The sequence below is a fragment of the Podarcis gaigeae genome (assembly GCF_964106915.1).
Source record: "Podarcis gaigeae genome assembly, chromosome: 6".
NCBI classification, from domain to species: domain Eukaryota; kingdom Metazoa; phylum Chordata; class Lepidosauria; order Squamata; family Lacertidae; genus Podarcis; species Podarcis gaigeae.
The window spans coordinates 89,188,809-89,205,950 of NC_139682.1; the positions used below are offsets into that span (position 1 = coordinate 89,188,809).

General features: G+C 50.3%; 1 protein-coding gene across 2 annotated transcripts in view; it reads left to right on the plus strand.

Moving 5' to 3' along the window:
• The window catches only part of LOC310846789 (carboxyl-terminal PDZ ligand of neuronal nitric oxide synthase protein-like), a 68,479-nt gene that overhangs the window by 38,608 nt on the left and 12,729 nt on the right, over nt 1–17,142 (plus strand). The window contains exons 4-10 of one of the 2 annotated variants that reach the window (XM_083743891.1): nt 591–649; nt 2,262–2,370; nt 3,525–3,666; nt 4,691–4,845; nt 5,815–5,982; nt 9,485–9,650; nt 10,348–10,500. In XM_083743891.1, the coding sequence (XP_083600017.1) occupies nt 591–649; nt 2,262–2,370; nt 3,525–3,666; nt 4,691–4,845; nt 5,815–5,982; nt 9,485–9,650; nt 10,348–10,500 (952 nt within the window). Of the gene's footprint in view, nt 1–577; nt 650–2,261; nt 2,371–3,524; nt 3,667–4,690; nt 4,846–5,814; nt 5,983–9,484; nt 9,651–10,347; nt 10,501–17,142 lie in introns of both variants that reach the window. The other variant, XM_083743890.1, reaches the window with a different exon arrangement.

Here is a 17,142-nt window from a genome sequence, read left to right on the forward strand (position 1 = left end):
CGTTCCACCAGATCGGAGCCACAGCTGAAAAAGCCCTGGCTCTAGTTGAGGCCAGCCTAACCTCTCTGTGGCCTGGGACCTTCAGGATGTTTTTGTTTGAAGACCGTAAGTTCCTCTGTCGGACATACCAGGAGAGGAGAGACGGTCCCTTAGGTACGAGGGTCCTAAGCCGTATAGGGCTTTAAAGGTTAAAACCTTTAAAGAAGAATCTTCCTTCTCCTCTTTGCTCCCCTTCCACCCCACTGCCACTGCTTCCGGGTGCACAGAAAAGGGACCCTTCAGTTTACAGGCCTTGTTTGGCTGTGCGCTCCTCTTACCTGAGTAGAACCTAAGCCTTGCCCATCAGCTGGCTAGCACAGGCCAAATCCTGCAGCATTGGCTGCAGGTGCCTCTTACTTCCTGGCAAAAGTCACCTGCAGCCAATGCAGAGTCAAATCTCATCCCGCCCGCCCTGCGGGTTACAGGTGACATCAGCTGATGCCAGGTCACCTGAAGGAAGATGGGTGCACAAAACCTTCCTTGTGAGCTTTGTAATATCTCTGCCACTCAGTGAGGCATCTGTCTTGCTTATACGCAGCTCTCTTTTGCAGAAGAAAGAGTGGGACTGGGACGAGAGCAAACTGCTGGTGATGCACGACCCGATCTACAGGTGAGATCTCGAGAGCAGGGAAGGAGTGTCGGCTCGTAGCGCACTTAACTTGGGTCGGTCGGTGTCTGGCCAAAGGAAATCTACAGTTGGAACTCTGGCCGCTGCTGGCAGGTTAATAAAAGAGGAAGCAGTGCCTTGTCTGAGGAAGAAGGGAACACTGCAAACAAGGCACAAGGGGAGGATGGCCTCGGTCGCTTTAAAAGAAGGGGGGAAAAAACCACACAAAATGGAAAACGACATGGTCTTGCTTTTCACTATTCACAAGAGCCAGTTGATGCCCCCTGAAGGTTGACAGCAGGTGGACTTTTCCGGGTGAGGGGTCCCCTCGCCACTCTGAACGTTCCCACATGAAGCCTGGTGTACTTCATTAGTGCCTGATGTCCTGTATGCAGAGGGATGCGGGTGGCGCTGTGGTCTATACCACTGAGCCTCTTGGGCTTGCCGATCGGAAGGTCGGCAGTTCGAATCCCCCCGATGGAGTGAGCTCCCATTGCTTTGTCCCAGCTCCTGCCAACCTAGCGGTTCAAAAACATGCAGGTGCAAGTACAGTGGTACCTCAGGTTACATATGCTTCAGATTACATACGCTTCAGGTTACAGACTCCGCTAACCTAAAAATAGTGCTTCAGGTTAAGAACTTTGCTTCAGGATGAGAACAGAAATCATGCTACGGCGGCAGCAGGAGGCCCCATTAGCTAAAGTGGTTAAGAACGGACCCCTGGAACGAATTAAGTACTTAACCCAAGGTCCCACTGTAGATAAATAGGTACCGCTGCGATGGGAAGCTAAACGGCATTTCCGTGCACTCTGGTTTCCGTCATAGTGTCCCGTTGCGCCAGAAGTGGTTTAGTCATGCTGACCACATGACCTGGAAAGCTGTCTGCAGACAAATGCCGGCTTCCTCGGCCTGAAGCGAGATGAGTGCCGCAAGCCCATTGTTGCCTTTGACTAGACTTAACCGTCTAGGAGTCCTTTACTTTTACCTTTTTTTCTTTATGCAGGTAAAGGTAAAGGGACCCTTGACCGTTAGGTCCAGTTGTGGCCGACTCTGGGGTTGCGGTGTTCATCTCGCTTTATTGGCCGAGGGAGCCGGCGTACAGCTCCAGAGGTCGTGTGGCCAGCATGACTAAGCTGCTTCTGGCGAACCAGAGTAGCGCACGGAAACACCGTTTACCTTCCCGCCGGAGTGGTACCTATTTATCTACTTGCACTTTGATGTGCTTTCAAACTGCTAGGTTGGCAGGAGCAGGGACCGAGCAAAGGGAGCTCACCCCGTCATGGGGATTCGAACCGCTGACATTCTGATCGGCAAGTCCTAGGCTCTGTGGTTTAACCCACAGCGCCACCCGCGTCCCTTCTTTATGCAGGGCCCATCCCAAATAACCATTCCAAGACAGGAGTACTTGCCCTTGTCCTGATTTCCTCTTGTGCCCGGGTGAGAAGCTGTTATTGGACTCCCACCCATGGCAACCAGTATGGCCAGTGCCCAGGGGTGATGGGACTTGTGAATCCCACCACACCTGGAGGGCCACAGGCTCCCATCCCAGCCAAAGAGCATTGGAGCCTCTTTTCACATCTTGGGCACCTGTACATTTATTGTGCCGTTCCTGCAGGATATTCTACGTGTCCCACGATTCCCAGGACCTGAAAATCTTCAGCTACATTGCCAGGGATGGCTCCAGCAACGTCTTCCGCTGCAACGTCTTCAAGTCGAAGAAGAAGGTGAGCTCCAAGCTGGTCTGGTCTGGCCAGCAGAAGGCAACCTTTGGAGTGGGGGCCTCTGAGTATCTTTCTTTGCGGGGCAGGATCCTGCTGTAAATGTGGAGTTAGCACCTCTGGCAGAGCTTGCAGCTGGAGACAGTGTGGAACCTGAGACCTACTTAGATGGGGATTGTGAGCAGGTTACAAGGAATGCAATTTTCTCCCCCAGATTGAAGCTAGTATGAGAAAAGACCACCTCTGGTGCCAAAGGATTTTTCCTTTCTTCTACTCTTTCTTTCTGTTTTTACATGCTATGGTAGATTGAAACATCTGGAGGGGCCCCCTCTGGACTTAAGAATTGGCTTCCCATGGAGATTCAAAGAGGTGGAGGGAATATTCTTTCACATGTGCGGGACTTGTAAAAGGGTAGAAGAGTATTGGGAAATGATCTATAACAAATTGGGGAAAGAATTAAAAGTACTTTCTCCCAAAAGACAGAGTCCTTTCTGTTGGGGATGATTCAGGCTGAAATTCCCAGGTGTCCAAAAAGGTTACTTCTGTATGTCACTACTGTGGCCCATGTTTTGTTAGCCCAAAAAAGTCCCAACCTAAGAAGAATGGGACTTAAGTTGACAGAATATGCGCAGCTTATAGAATTCTCTATAGAATAAGAGAACAAGAAGAACATACATTTAGAGAAGATTGGAGAACGTTTATTGAATATATGGGAAATAACTGTGCACAGCTGAAAACCCCGGAAGCATTAAGATAAATTCAACAGTGTAAACAAGTTTTGATCGATGTAATAATGGAATACTGAATGGTTTAGTTTATGTAAAATATGCAGGGATTTGTTATATGCAAAATGAGCCATGGAAAGAGAAGAAAGGAAGTCACTGATATCTTAAGGATGTTTAATGAGTATTTTAAATTGTAAAATTTAATTAAAAAGAGAGAGAGGATGGGGGAGCTGGGGGCAGTTACTTGGGCACAAATGCCTTGCCTGGACTGCTTGAATGGTCAGGATCCTGTGCGGCGCTACCCCCGGTTGGAGTTGCATCCTTGGGTTTCTCTCCAGTTGCATCAGGGCAGAGGTGGCAGGAGGCTCTTGATTTGGCAAAGGGTCCGTTGTTCTTTGTGTCCCGGGAAGAACCTCTTTCCTTGCCTCTCTGCAGAGTCAGGCCATGCGCATTGTCCGAACTGTGGGGCAAGCGTTTGAGGTCTGCCACAAGCTGAGCCTGCAGCACACTCACCAGAACGCGGACGGCCAAGAGGACAGCCAGAGCGAGAAGGGCAGAGAAGACCCGGAGGTGCCAGGTGCGTGGGCGAGGGCTAAGAGGCTGCTGCTGGCACCCTCAGTCTGGATGTTCCTCCTCCTCTAAGTCCTGAAGAGAATCACTCTCTTCTCAGAGCAACAGGCCTGGCAGAAACCACCAGGAGTTGTGTGGATCTGTCATAGATGCTTCAGTTGAGATTCCTGGAAGGGTCGCTTTTCCAACGCCACAGTTCTGTGACTCTACGATTCCATAACCACCCCTGGGTCCTCCGTCCTCATAGTGTCAGCCTGCAGCAACGTGACGAGTGGGACTGGGACAAGAGCAAAGTTTGAGAAACTCCCTCTGACGCCGAGTTGAGAGGGTGTACAGAGCAAAAATCTGGCTCCATTCTGTCAGGGACTGGGCAGAGGAGGAATGGTGGAGACGGCCTCCCCGGCCTGACCCTTCCAGAGAAGAAGAAGAAGGCAGTTCAGTATTACAACAGGGGTTTGAGGGAGGTCACAGGTCAGGGGAAGATGAGGGGGAAAGTTGGGAAATAACGGGAGAGGAGGAGGAAGAAGAAGAAGCACCAAAGGGGCGTCAGTTGATGGACTCAGTGTCTTTAGAAAGCATTCCAGACCACCCTTTCCCAGAACCTGGCGAGCCTTGAAAGTAGAAGAGCAAAGAGCTCAAAGGCAGAGGGCACATAGCAGCACCCGTAGCTGTGACACATGAGAGAAGAACGGGGGTGGACACTCACTCGGGGCAACACCATAATCCCAAGAGGCTATATTCCCAAGCCTCTCTCTGTGAATATTGAATAAAAAGCAGTTGGTAAGAACTTTCCCTTGCCTTATCCATTCCTGGCGTCCTGCCACGGGGGTTGGATCCTCTGCCGCCTGACACAATTCCCTCACCCACCCACTGCCTGCCCCTTGGCATGGAGGCCACAAGGGACCTCCACCAGCCCCCTTGACCCTTAGAGGAGAAGCTTGCAGACTTCCTTCCATTTTCTACCAAGAGTTTTTGGGGATAATTCCCTCCACCACCACCCTGCCCTCACAGTACAATTTGTTTTCTCCTAGCCTTGCCTGAAGCCGAGCCGATTGTCGCCGCTGAGGAAACGGACATTGATGCTGTGGACTCTGGGCTGCCGGGGAGGCACCACCTGGAGTTCAACAGGGGAGTGACGGACCTTGATGCTGTCGGAGGAGAGCTGCCTGGCCTTCTTTGCACCAAGGTACGTTCATCTTGAGGGACACGGGTGGCGCTGTGGGTTAAACGACAGAGCCTAGGACTTGCCGATCAGAAGGTCGGTGGTTCGAATCCCTGCGACAGGGTGAGCGCCCGTTGCTCGGTCCCTGCTCCTGCCAATCTAGCAGTTCGAAAGCACACCAGTGCAAGTAGATAAATAGGTACCACTCCGGCGGGAAGGTAAACGCCGTTTCCGTGTGCTGCTCTGATTCGCCAGAAGCGGCTTGTTCATGCTGGCCACATGACCTGGAAGCTGTACACCGGTTCCCTTGGCCAATAAAGCGAGATGAGCACCGCAACCCCAGAGTCGGCCATAACTGGATCTAATGGTCAGGGGTCCCTTTACCTTTACATTCATCTTGGGGGGCAGGGGAGGACTGTAGCCTACGAAAATCTGTTGGCTCCCATTCCGTAGAACCAGGAGTCTGCAAAAGAGCAGGCTGCAGCCACAGCACAGGAACAGAAGAGAGGCCTGCAAGGCAAATTTCCCAAGCCTTAGAGTCATCTCGGGGGGTGGAGAAAGATCTGCCTTTTCTGTGGATATAATCTTGGGGGGTGGGTTTGATCTTTCTTGCCTTAGATATGGCAAATCAAAGCAACTCCGTGCTGTCTTCCCCCAGTGGGACTAAGGTCCAGTGCCGAGGGCCTTCTGGCGGTTCCTTCGCTGCGAGAGGCCAAGTTACAGGGAACCCGGCAGAGGGCCTTCTCGGTAGTGGCACCCGCCCTGTGGATCGCCTTCCCATCAGATGTCATAGAGAAGAACAACTACCAGACTTTTAGAAGACACCTGAAGGCAGACCTGTTTAGGGAAGCTTTTAATGTTTAGTAGATGATTGTATTTTAAGCCGCCCAGAGTGGCTGGGGAAACCCAGCCAGTTGGGTGGGGTATAAATAATAACTTGTTGTTGTTGTTGTTGTTGTTTCTGAATCCCTGCAGCTTGCTTGTCTTTTTCAGGGCTTGCTGCACAACGAGGACATCCTGACGGCCTCCCCCGAGATGCTGCTCCCGTCTTCTGCCCAGCTGTCTGAGCCAGGGACCCCTCTCTCTGTTCACCACCAAAGGCAGCTTCTGCAGCAGCTCTTGACGCAGCAGATGCAGCAGACGCAAGTGGCCGTGGCGCAGGTTGTTATCTCTGTTCTGCGGGAGGGAAGAGCACAAGGGGATCCACGGGGCAGAGCCGGTGCATGAAATTCTCCTGTCTGAGAAATGACCAAATGCCTTAAAGGGCCAGTGGCTGGTGTCATGAGAGAGATGCCCTATTGGGTCCCCGTGACTCTGTGGTGTAGTGGTTAAGAGTGGTGGACTCGTAATCTGGTGAACCGGGTTCGCGTCCCCGCTCCTCCACATGGAGCTGCTGGGTGACTTTGGGCCAGTCACACTTCTCTGAAGTCTCTCAGCCTCACTCACCTCACGGAGTGTTTGTTGTGGGGGAGGAAGGGAAAGGAGAATGTTAGCCGCTTTGAGACTCCTTCGGGTAGTGATAAAGCGGGATATCAAATCCAAACTCTTCTTCTTCTTCTTCTCATTCACTCTCCTGCGTTTTTTTTATTATTGCTCATTCAGTATTTCCACAGAATGTTGCTCAGGAGTCTGTTCCTCATTCCTAACTATTTTTAATTCTGCCTGCTATCCTGTTTTTAAAAAAACTTTTTTTATTCAAAATTAAAACAAAACATTTCCAGAAACATATCATCCTTATTTTCCCCCCATTTTTCCTCCCTCCCCCACAAAACCCACCCACCCCCACCCCCCAACTTCCCTCAGTTCCAGTCTTTGATTTCTCTAAAAAGGCTGTTTTCCTCATGTTACACAGCTGTATAGACCCTCAAACTATTTCGCTGATTATTATCGATAAAAAGTTTGTGAATGTTTATTCAAAGCCAGCCAAGGAGTCCAGTTCGCTTTGTTGCGTCTTCAAATACTTTGTAAAGGGTTCCCATTCATCTTTAAAGTCACAGTTATCCTTGTCCCGTAGCTTATATGTCAGTTTTGCCAGTTCTGCATAGTCCATCGATTTTTCTTGCCATGATTCTTTAGGGTTTTTTTATTATTATTATTACTCGTTCAGTGTTTCCACGGAATGTTGCTCAGGAGTCTGTTCCTCATTCCTAGCTATTTTTAAATCTGCCTGCTATCCCACCACGGCTTCCGACAGTTATCTTGGCTTTCAATATCACCAGAATACTGCTGTTCTCCCTCTTTGCCCCAGCTCATTCTCCCTCTGTTCAGTCTGGCACCTCCAACTGCTTATCCTGCCTAATTGGATGTCTCATCACAATTTCAAACTCAATATCTTTTCTCCTAAGCCTTCCTCTGCTCAGTTACTCTCTGTAACCAGTAGCAACAGCCACGGCTTCCTCTGTTGTCCAGGCACCAAGCCTCGATTTCAGCTTTGAAAGCTCCCTCTCTCTGGCTCTTAGCGTCGCTCAGTGCCCATCACGTTTCTCCTCCCTGTGACATGTTGTGAAAATCCACTTTTCCTGGGCGCATTTTCTACCCACTCTTTAGAAACTGGTGGTGCTGTGGGTTAAACCACAGAGCCTAGGCCTTGCCGATCAGAAGGTTGGCGGTTCGAATCCCCGCGACGGGGTGAGCTCCAGTTGCTCGGTCCCTGCTCCTGCCAACCTAGCAGTTCGAAAGCACGCCAATGCAAGTAGATAAATAGGTACCACTCCAGCGGAAAGGTAAACGGCATTTCCGTGCGCTGCTCTGGTTCGCCAGAAGTGGCTTAGTCATGCTGGCCACATGACCCGGAAGCTGTATGCCGGCACCCTCGGCCAATAAAGCGAGATGAGCGCCGCAACCCCAGAGTCGGTCACGATTGGACCTAATGGTCAGGGGTCCCTTTACCTTTACTAACTGCATTCTCACACAGTTTGTCCCAGTTACCTTCACACTTCCTTCCCTCTGCTGGTTTCCCCCCTCTTTCAAAATATGTGTAAGGACCTGCCTTTCTTTGCTTCTTTTGCTCTGCAAAGTGTTAGATACATTTACAAGGAAGCTGACGATGCTTCAGTATATATCTTGCATCCTGGCTTTTTGCAATGATGTGATACATGGTAGGTTTGTATTTGATCATTGATTAAATAATAATAATCGGTTGCTGTTTACCATTAGATTTTTCCTTTAGTTACACAGTGATTTATTACTTATGTCTGTTTCTGAAGCTAGCTTCTGGGACTGTATGTAGGGCTATTTTTTGCATTATAGCCACGACAGTGATTACCTGATGTTTATCTGGTATCTGAAGAAGTGTGCATGCACACGAAAGCTCATACCAAGAACTGACTTAGTTGGTCTTTAAGGTGCTACTGGAAGGATTTTTTTTTGTTTTACCTGATGTTTAGTCCTGATTGTGAATTCTGACTACTTTGAGGTGATTAGTTTTCGACAGGTCCTTTAGGGAATCACCAACTCCAGCAAGAGTGATTTGAAACAGAGCCATGCCTCCATTTTGTTTGTTTTTGTTTAATTTATATCACTTTTAAGCAGTACTTTATATACAGTGGGGAAAGACATCCATAGTCCAAATACAATGTCGAAAACAGCATTTTCCATAACAAAAAACCCAAACACTAAGTTAATACCATGTACATGAATTCAAGAAGGACCACCCTTCTGTCTGTTGCAGTTTATTTTACAATATGCTATAGAAGTAAAAAAACTAGTTTTGTTCCCCCCCCCCTATTCTATACAATGATTGAATCTTCTGGCAATTTTTCCTATTTATAGTAATTCTAGAGTTTGCGTGATTTACGCTATAATTGCGCTTTCTCATTTCAAGTTTCACATCACTAAATTAAAGAAAAAGAATATGCTTCTTCCGTATTAAAATTAGCATGGCCTGAGAAGTGATCATCCCTGTTTTATTTTTATTTCTTTGTAAACCCGAAACCAGTTTTTATCCATTTTGTTTCTGTCTCTGAGATAGTGGCCAAGATGCTTAGCCTGAAGGCATGTTGCCAGGCGGCAGAAAATGTGGGTGTTCCCACAGTGTGCATAATGTACGTCCCCAAAATGTCCTCGTGGGGGGAGGGGGAGTACTGTAAAAATAAGGGAGGAAGCCACGCGATTGGCTGCCTTCTCCACAAAACAATCTGCAATGTTTCAGGACCCCCCACCCCTTAAAATGCCCCTTCCCCAATTTGGGGGTGCGGGTGGCACTGTGGGTTAAACCACAGAGCCTAGGACTTGCCGATCAGAATCCCTGCGATGGGGTGAGCTCCAGTTGCTCGGTCCCTGGTCCTGCTAACCTAGCAGTTTGAAAGCACGTCAAAGTGCAAGTAGATAAATAGGTACCGCTCCGGCGGGAAGGTAAACGGCGTTTCCGTGCGCTGCTCTGGTTTGCCAGAAGTGGCTTAGTCATGCTGGCCACATGACCCAGAAGCTGTACGCCAGCTCCCTCGGCCAGTAAAGCGAGATGAGCACAGCACCCCCAGAGTCGGCCACGACTGGACCTAATGGTCAGGGGTCCCTTTACCTTTACCTTTAGCAGTTTGTGATGGCCGTAGCAAGTGTGTGCCTACATGGGTGCAGAGTGTCTTCCGAGAAGATTTACCTTTGCTTCCTTCCCCGCTTCCTCTGAGCATCTCACCTGAGTCTTCCATTATCTCTCTTCCTGCAGGTGCACTTGCTGAAGGACCAGCTAGCAACAGAGGCCGCTGCCCGCCTTGAGGCCCAAGCCCGAGTGCACCAGCTCCTGCTGCAGAATAAGGACCTCCTGAACCATATTTCGCTTCTGGTGAAGCAGGTGCAAGAACTAGAGGCAAAGCTGTTGGGATCCAACCCCAGTAAGAGCTCCTCTTCCTCCATACTCCTCCTCCCTTTTCATTCTTCTGCTTCTCCTTAATGCTTAGAGCAATCTTTTTATCTGACAGTTGCTCTTCCGCCTTTGTGCTTACCATCGCAGTGACACTTACATCCCTCTGTAAGAACTGTCAATATTTCCCCTGCTCTCTATTTCCTATTGCTTAGCCACTTGCTGACCACAGGTGGTGCTGTGGTCTAAACCACTGAGCCTCTTGTGCTTGCCGATCAGAAGGGCGGCGGTTCAAATCACCGCAACGGGGTGAGCTCCTGTTGCTCTGTCCCAGCTCCTGCCAACCTAGCAGTTCGAAAGCACGCCAGTGCAAGTAGATAAATAGGTACCACTGTGGCGGGAAGGTAAGCGGTGTTTCCATGCGCTCTGGTTTCCGTCACAGTGTTCCATTGCACCAGAAGCAGTTTAGTCCTGCTGGCCACACGACCCAGAAAGCTGTCTGTGGACAAACGCCAGCTCCCTCGGCCTGAAAGCGAGATGAATGCTGCAACCCCATAGTCGCCTTTGACTGGACTTAACCATCCAGGGGTCCCTTTACCTTTTTTAAACCTTTTTTTTACATGACATTTGCTGTCAACCTAGAGGATCTCCGGCCTGAACCTCCCTCTCTCCCATCAGGCAGACTGGATACAGGGCCTGACGCTGCTTCTTCTCTCTTTGTCTTTCAGGAGGCTCTCGGGACAGCTTGTTGGAAATCACCTTCCGCCCCGGCGGGCTGCCCGTTCTGTGTGACCCCAGCACCCCTCTGCCCGAAGACACTCGCCCCCTCCAGCTCCACCCCAGCTTCTCCAACGCTGCCAGCTCTCTGGCCAGCCCCTTAGGTAGGAGTGACTGCCTGGCAAAGCTGGAATATTTCTGCTTCCTCCCTGGCGACGGCCCTCCCTTGGGCAGCTTGGAGCTCCTCAAGTTCCGTGAGTCGGGGATCGCCTCCGAGTTCGAGTCCAACGCGGACGACAGTGAGGAGTGGGACTCTTGGGGCCAGGAGGACTCGCTCCGCCTGTTCAGCGTCCTCAACAAGCAGGGCCTGGGAGATAGCTTGGATGAAGAGGTTGCCATTTAAGAGGAGGCAGAGATCTCAGGCCCGTGGCAAGCGTCAGGGGAGGAGAGAGTGGGGGGCTCAGGCCTCTTTGCAAACAGGCTGGGGAAAGCCTGCTTCTCTGTTTTTCTGTGTCTTGGTACCTGAAAGTCAGGAGTAGGGTGGCGGTTTTCCTCCTGAAGGCAAGAGCCGCTTTCCGGGGCGCCCAAAGGTCTCAGGAATTGTTTTCATTTATTTATATATGTATTTTAATGCCATATTGCACCACCAAAAAGGGATACTGGGTGCAAATGACAGCATCTTGAGGATCCTCATCTTTCTTTTAGAAAAGCTGAAAAGGTGTCAGCAGTTCCTGGTGAAACCTTAAAAAGCCAGCAGTGAGAGGTTGCCAGTGTCCAGGTGTCTCTTCATAACACTCCCCCTCCCCAAAAGAACTATTAGACGCTGGATAAATTATGCAAATCTAGCAAGTACTTACAAGTTGGCCTCCTTTGCATCATGCATACAGGTGGCAGAATTCAGAGGGGCCTTTTGTGTACCTAGTGGGTTAGATTCGGCTACTGAGTCGCATCCGCAAAAGCCCTGCAGAGGGATTTCCCCTCCTCCTCCCTTGCTGCCCCCAGTAATTAGGATAATCCCTAGTCAGCTTCCAGACAGGGCCAATAGCCTTACGTTTCTGCAAACCTCTGAAAGAAACAGTTCAATTATGACTGCGGTTGCCTGTGGAGAAATTATCGAATTGGTATTAGAACTGTGGGCCTGATAACTTCTCCTACAGTTTTTGAATACCGTTGAAATTCTTGACACGGCAGCCTCAGTTCCAGAAGCTCAAATCGTCCTCTTTTATCGTAACTCTGGCACCTTAGTCCCCCGAGCGTATAACTGCAGGAACATAGGAGCGGGTTCCTTATGGAAGCAACTCCACAAGAGAGGCCTGTGTGTCTGAAAGCTCAGGCTGCCTCTGCGTTCGTCCCAAAAATCTCCTAGACGAGTCAGAGCTACAGTTGTGCTTGGAACTGGGCACGAGAAAAGTTAGAATTTCTTTGTCTAAACTCAGAAAACGGCTCAGTTCTTTCTAAGCAAATTCCAAGTGTGCGGAATGGATGGGTGAGAGGCAGAGCAAAGACTACATATGTTCCTCTCTAGCTTGGATTTGAACCTGAGCCAGAGAAGAACTTTTTGGGGGGTTGCAATGCGTGTTTTGTATGGAGGCAAGCGTTATACACTTTGCTGTATTTGTTCTCTGAGATGCACTCAGGCAATGCTTGGCATCGTCGGTAGTTAAGCATTCCATTGGCTCCATGTTGTGATTGTCCTTTGGGAAGTAGCATCTCAGCCCTTGCCTTCCATTGGCCAGGTTGTTTTCCCCACGTGAGACATGGCCTCTCCTGCCCTGCTTTCTCTTTTGTGGATTTCTGAGGGATAGGGCGAGCGGCGAACTGCAAGTGAGAGGTCCAGATTTTTTAGTTTTAACTTAAGACACAAAAGAATCCTAAAGGAGCTTCTGTGTTCAGAATAGGTAAAGGGACTCCTGACCATTAGGTCCAGTCGTGGCCGACTCTGGGGTTGCGGCGCTCATCTCGTTTTATTGGCCGAGGGAGCCGGCGTACAGCTTCCAGGTCATGTGGCCAGCATGACTAAGCCGCTTCTGGCAAACCAGAGCAGCACACGGAAACGCCATTTACCTTCCCGCCAGAGCGGTACCTATTTATCTACTTGCACTTTGACGTGCTTTCGAACTGCTAGGTTGGCAGGAGCTGGGACTGAGCAAAGGGAGCTCACCCCGTCATGGGGATTCGAACCGCTGACATTCTGATCAGCAAGTCCTAGGCTCTGTGGTTTAACCCACAGCACCACCCGCGTCCCTGCAAAATGGACTTCTCACTTTCAGGGAGCTGTTGAGTAAAACAACGGGGTGGTTTCTTAAGGGTCCCTGCGCAGCATAAACTGAACTAGAACTCAGTCGTGCAAGACAGCATTTCAATCTCTGAGGACTGGCTCATATTATGACTGACAGCTAGAAGAAGCATCAGTGCCCTTCCTTCCAGCTAGGGTGGTGCAGAGATCCCTGCTGCCCTCTTAATACTGCCCTGAAGAAGCATCATGTGCTCAGAAACATTATGGGGCTGTTGGGCTTTTGCTCAGTTTGACCTTTCCTTAGGTGTTTCCATAGCTCGAATTTTGTTCTGTTCTCCTGCTGCCGCTGCAGACTTTGCCATTATTTAATTTGCAGGCCGTTGCCTCGGTTTGTGAGGAACGATCGCTTCTGTCCTTCCCTGTTGGGGAGCATAAGGCACCAAAGGAAGATTTGGGATTAATATTAATATTTCCAGGGCGTTCTGCAAATCCTCCCAAGGATTTGCTTGCAAACAAGGGTCATGGGATGTAGTTGGAGAAATCACAATGAACAGGGAGAGAGGGAGATACAGCTGCACAGGGAGGCACGTTGCATTTTAACTGCTGTGCAGTTCTTATTAAGCAAATTGGATTTTTTAATTTAAAAAAATTCCATGGCAGTTTTCACATAGCATCCACAGGATTCCACCTGTGTCTGCAAGACAAGACCTTTCTTTTGCGGCTGCTCTCCACCCTTTCCTTCCACTCTTGGTTCAGAGAAAGCAATGCAAATGCGATAAGCCATTGAACAAGCAGCGTCCCTTCCCCTCTCTTGTGCAGCTTCAGCAAAGCTTTCTTGGTTTCCTGTGGCACATCCAGGTTTGGAGGGAGGGAGCTCTTAAGCTACTGTTTCCTGGTCTGGATCTCACAGGAAACCGTGGCTTGGGAAAACAAGTGAGTTTCCTGCAAGAGGGAAGCAGCACATGGCTCTCTTAGGTTGAGAAGCCACGGTTTATCTCACCAGGGTTGTTACATCCGGAGCCACTTAAGAGCCAGCGTGGTGTAGTGGTTAAGAGCAGTGGACTTGTAATCTGGGGAACCGGGTTCGCGTCTCCGCTCCTCCACATGCAGCTGCTGGGTGACCTTGGGCTAGTCACACTTCTCTGAAGTCTCTCAGCCCCACTCACCTCACAGTGTGTTTGTTGTGGGGGAGGAAGGGAAAGGAGATTGTTAGCCGCTTTGAGACTCCGTAGGGTAGTGATAAAGCGGGGTATCAAATCCAAACTCTTCTTCTCTTCTTAACCCGGCGAGTTTGAAGCCAAATTATCTTCCCTGAGGAAGTCAGGCCTATTGTTTGCTCAGTAGTTTGGGCTCTCAGGGACGCAGCTCTGGGAGAAAGTGCCTTCGGGGTGAATTGAGAGGGAGGGCGTAATCCTGCTGGTCTTGTTCAGGAAGAGGAAGGGAGCATCCGAGATACTTCTGTGTTTTGGCAAGAGCAATGAAGGGGCTGGGCTGCTGCTCTCAACCTAGGTCAGGCCCTGATATCCCAAGACCTTGCTGAAGACGGGAGGCATGAAAGTGGAGTGAGCTGGACTGTGCCAAATGAATGCTTTTCGAGATGGAATGAGTGTGTGTCGGTTGTAAGGGCAGGAAAGTGCCTGCCATAGAGCAGTCAGGGCAGAGGTGGCAGCATGTCCAGCAACACTGGCAGATGCCTCAGGCAAGAAAATGCAATTTGAAAAGGAAGGCACCGGCTCTCAGTTCATGGGGCAGCTCTCTCACAGCAGCCCAGACTGCTTAGAGCATGGGTAGGCAAACTAAGGCCTGGGCGCCGGATCCGGTCCAATCACTTTCTAAATCTGGCCCACGAATCAGTGTGTTTTTACATGAGTAGAATGTGTCCTTTTACAGTGGTACCTCGGGTTACATATGCTTCAGGTTCCATACGCTTCAGGTTACAGACTCCGCTAACCCAGAAATAGTACTTCAGGTTAAGAACTTTGCTTCAGGGTGAGAACAGAAATTGGGCTCCGGCGGCACAGCGGCAGCAGGAGGCCCCATTAGCTAAAGTGGTGCTTCAGGTTAAGAACACTTTCAGGTTAAGAACGGACCTCCGGAACGAATTACGTTCTTAACCTGAGGTACCACTGTATTTAAAATGCATCTCTGCGTTATTTGTGGAGCCTGCCTGGTGTTTTTACATGAGTAGAATGGGTGCTTTTATTTAAAATGCATCACTGGGTTATTTGTGGGGAATTTGTTCAATTTTTTTTTCCAAAATATAGTCCGGCCCCCCACAAGGTCTGAGGGGCAGTGGACCGGCCCCCTGCTGAAAACATTTGCTGACCCCTGGCTTAGAGGGACTCGCATCTCCTGGCATTCCTTCATAAAGCCTCTTGGGATTTCCCTCTGCATTTTTCCTTTCGTTCTCTCCTTTTGCAAAAGCAGTGGGTGTTATGGAATTTCTTTCTCTGTAAGTGCACTTAAGCCCCGGCCGGGGGTGTTAGAGCTTCTTGGCTATTGCTAAATAAATCTTCCTTATTTCTCAAGCTGAACTGTCGTCTCTGCTTCCTTTGCTTTCCTTGTATCTTTTCACACTTCCCTCCTTTCTTCTCGATCACCTCGAGTGTTACAAGAAAGATAGCTGGTTTGTTCAGGGTTCCTTACAAGGAGTAGCACAGCAACCTTCAGTTAGAGAACAGGGACCCAAATTTAACACCCTGAGGCTGGAAAAGAGAAAAGGTCATGTGAAAATCTGTGGCTAACACTGGCAGGTCCCAAGGCAGGGTAAAGGTAAAGGGACCCCTGACCATTAGGTCCAGTCGTGGCCGACTCTGGGGTTGCGGCACTCATCTCGCTTTATTGGCCGAAGGAGCCGGCGTACAGCATCCGGGTCATGTAGCCAGCATGACTAAGCCGCTTCTGGCGAACCAGAGCAGCGCACGGAAACACCGTTTGCCTTCCCGCCGGACCGAGGCCATTTTGGGGTTTAAAGGTCAGCACCAACACACTGAATTGTGCTCGGAAACGTACTGGGAGCCAATGCAGATCTCTCAGGACCAGTGTTATGTGGTCCCGGCGACCACTCCCAGTCACTAGTCTAGCTGCCACATTCTGGATTAATTGCAGTTTCTGGGTCACCTTCAAAGGTAGTCCCACATAGAGCGCATCGCAGTAGTCCAAGCGAGAGATAACCAGAGCATGCGCCACTCTGGCGACGCAGTCTGCGGGCAGGTACGGTCTCAGCCTGCGTACCAGTTGGAGCTGGTAAACAGCTGCCCTGGACACATTGACCTGTGCCTCCATGGACAACTGTGAGTCCAAAATTACTCCCAGGCTGCGTACCTGATCCTTCAGGGGCACAGTTACCCCATTCAGGACCAGGGAGTCCTCCACACCCGCCCACCCCCTGTCCCCCAAAAACAGTACTTCTGTCTCAATCTCAACTTCAATCTCTTAGCCGCCCTCCAACCGCCTCCAGGCACTCACACAGTACCTTCACCGCCTTTACTGGTTCTGACTTAAAGGTGAGGTAGAACTAGGTCTGTGATTTCCAGATCCAGGTCTGAGCACTCCCCCTCCCCCACCCACTGCAAAAGCCCGCTTTTTAATGATGAATTGGAACAAACAGAAATTTGGGATTTCCCCAGATTGCTGTTTGCTCCAATTTAGCAGTAAAGAGCAGCTTTTTGCAAGGCAAGTGGCCAAAAAGTGGGTGAGGCCTGTACCTAGAAATGCGGCACAAAAGGAAGTCTGGATGAGTCCTCGGGCAGCTGTCCCGGACGAGAGTGTGCCTTGAGGCGTGCAGGAATGTTAATGGTGTGTGCCATCCGGAATGATGGTGCTTGGGCTGTTCCCAACATCCTCACCAAATGGTCTGGGAGCTGTCCTGGTTGTTCTTCTTTCCTTAGCAAAATGCACACCCGTCTCTACGACTGTGCACTCCTAGGTGGGGAAACCCTGTGAAAAGGCTGCACTTGGAGGGCTACCGTAAGTAGCTGGAATGCTGTGCCTTGGAGGGCCTGGCTGACCGGTGAAAAACCGGCTCTGAGGAATAGCAAAGGGAAAGAGACACTGGGAGGAAAAAGCAGGAACCAGAACAGCCTTTGAAATGACGGCATGAGAGGGTCAGGCCACCCTACTTAGCCCAGCTGCCGGAACAACATGGTCTTCGCCTGCTGACAGAAGGACAATGAGGAGGGAGCCAGTTTGGCTCCTCTAGGTAGGGAGTTCTGAAGCTGCCACCACCGAGAAGACCCTCCTCTCCCGCAGCCCCACCTGCGAAGGTCTAGGGACAGAAAGAAGAGCCTTCCCCAAAGATCTCAGAGCCCAGGAAGGTTCATATGGGGGATTAGAGTCCTTCACACAACCTGGGCCTCAGCCAGACTCTACGCAGACATTGCTCCTTCGCACCGGGGGCAGGGGTGGGGGGACAAACCTGACTGGGCCGTGTTCCCCCTCGTGTGAAGGAACTCTGCCCCATCCCCCAGGGAATAGGCACAGAATCCATTCCCCCACACCTGCCAAATGTGAGGGTGATAGCAGGGCGTTTTCCCCCTACACTAAATGGTCCCTGTCCCTCTCTAATCTT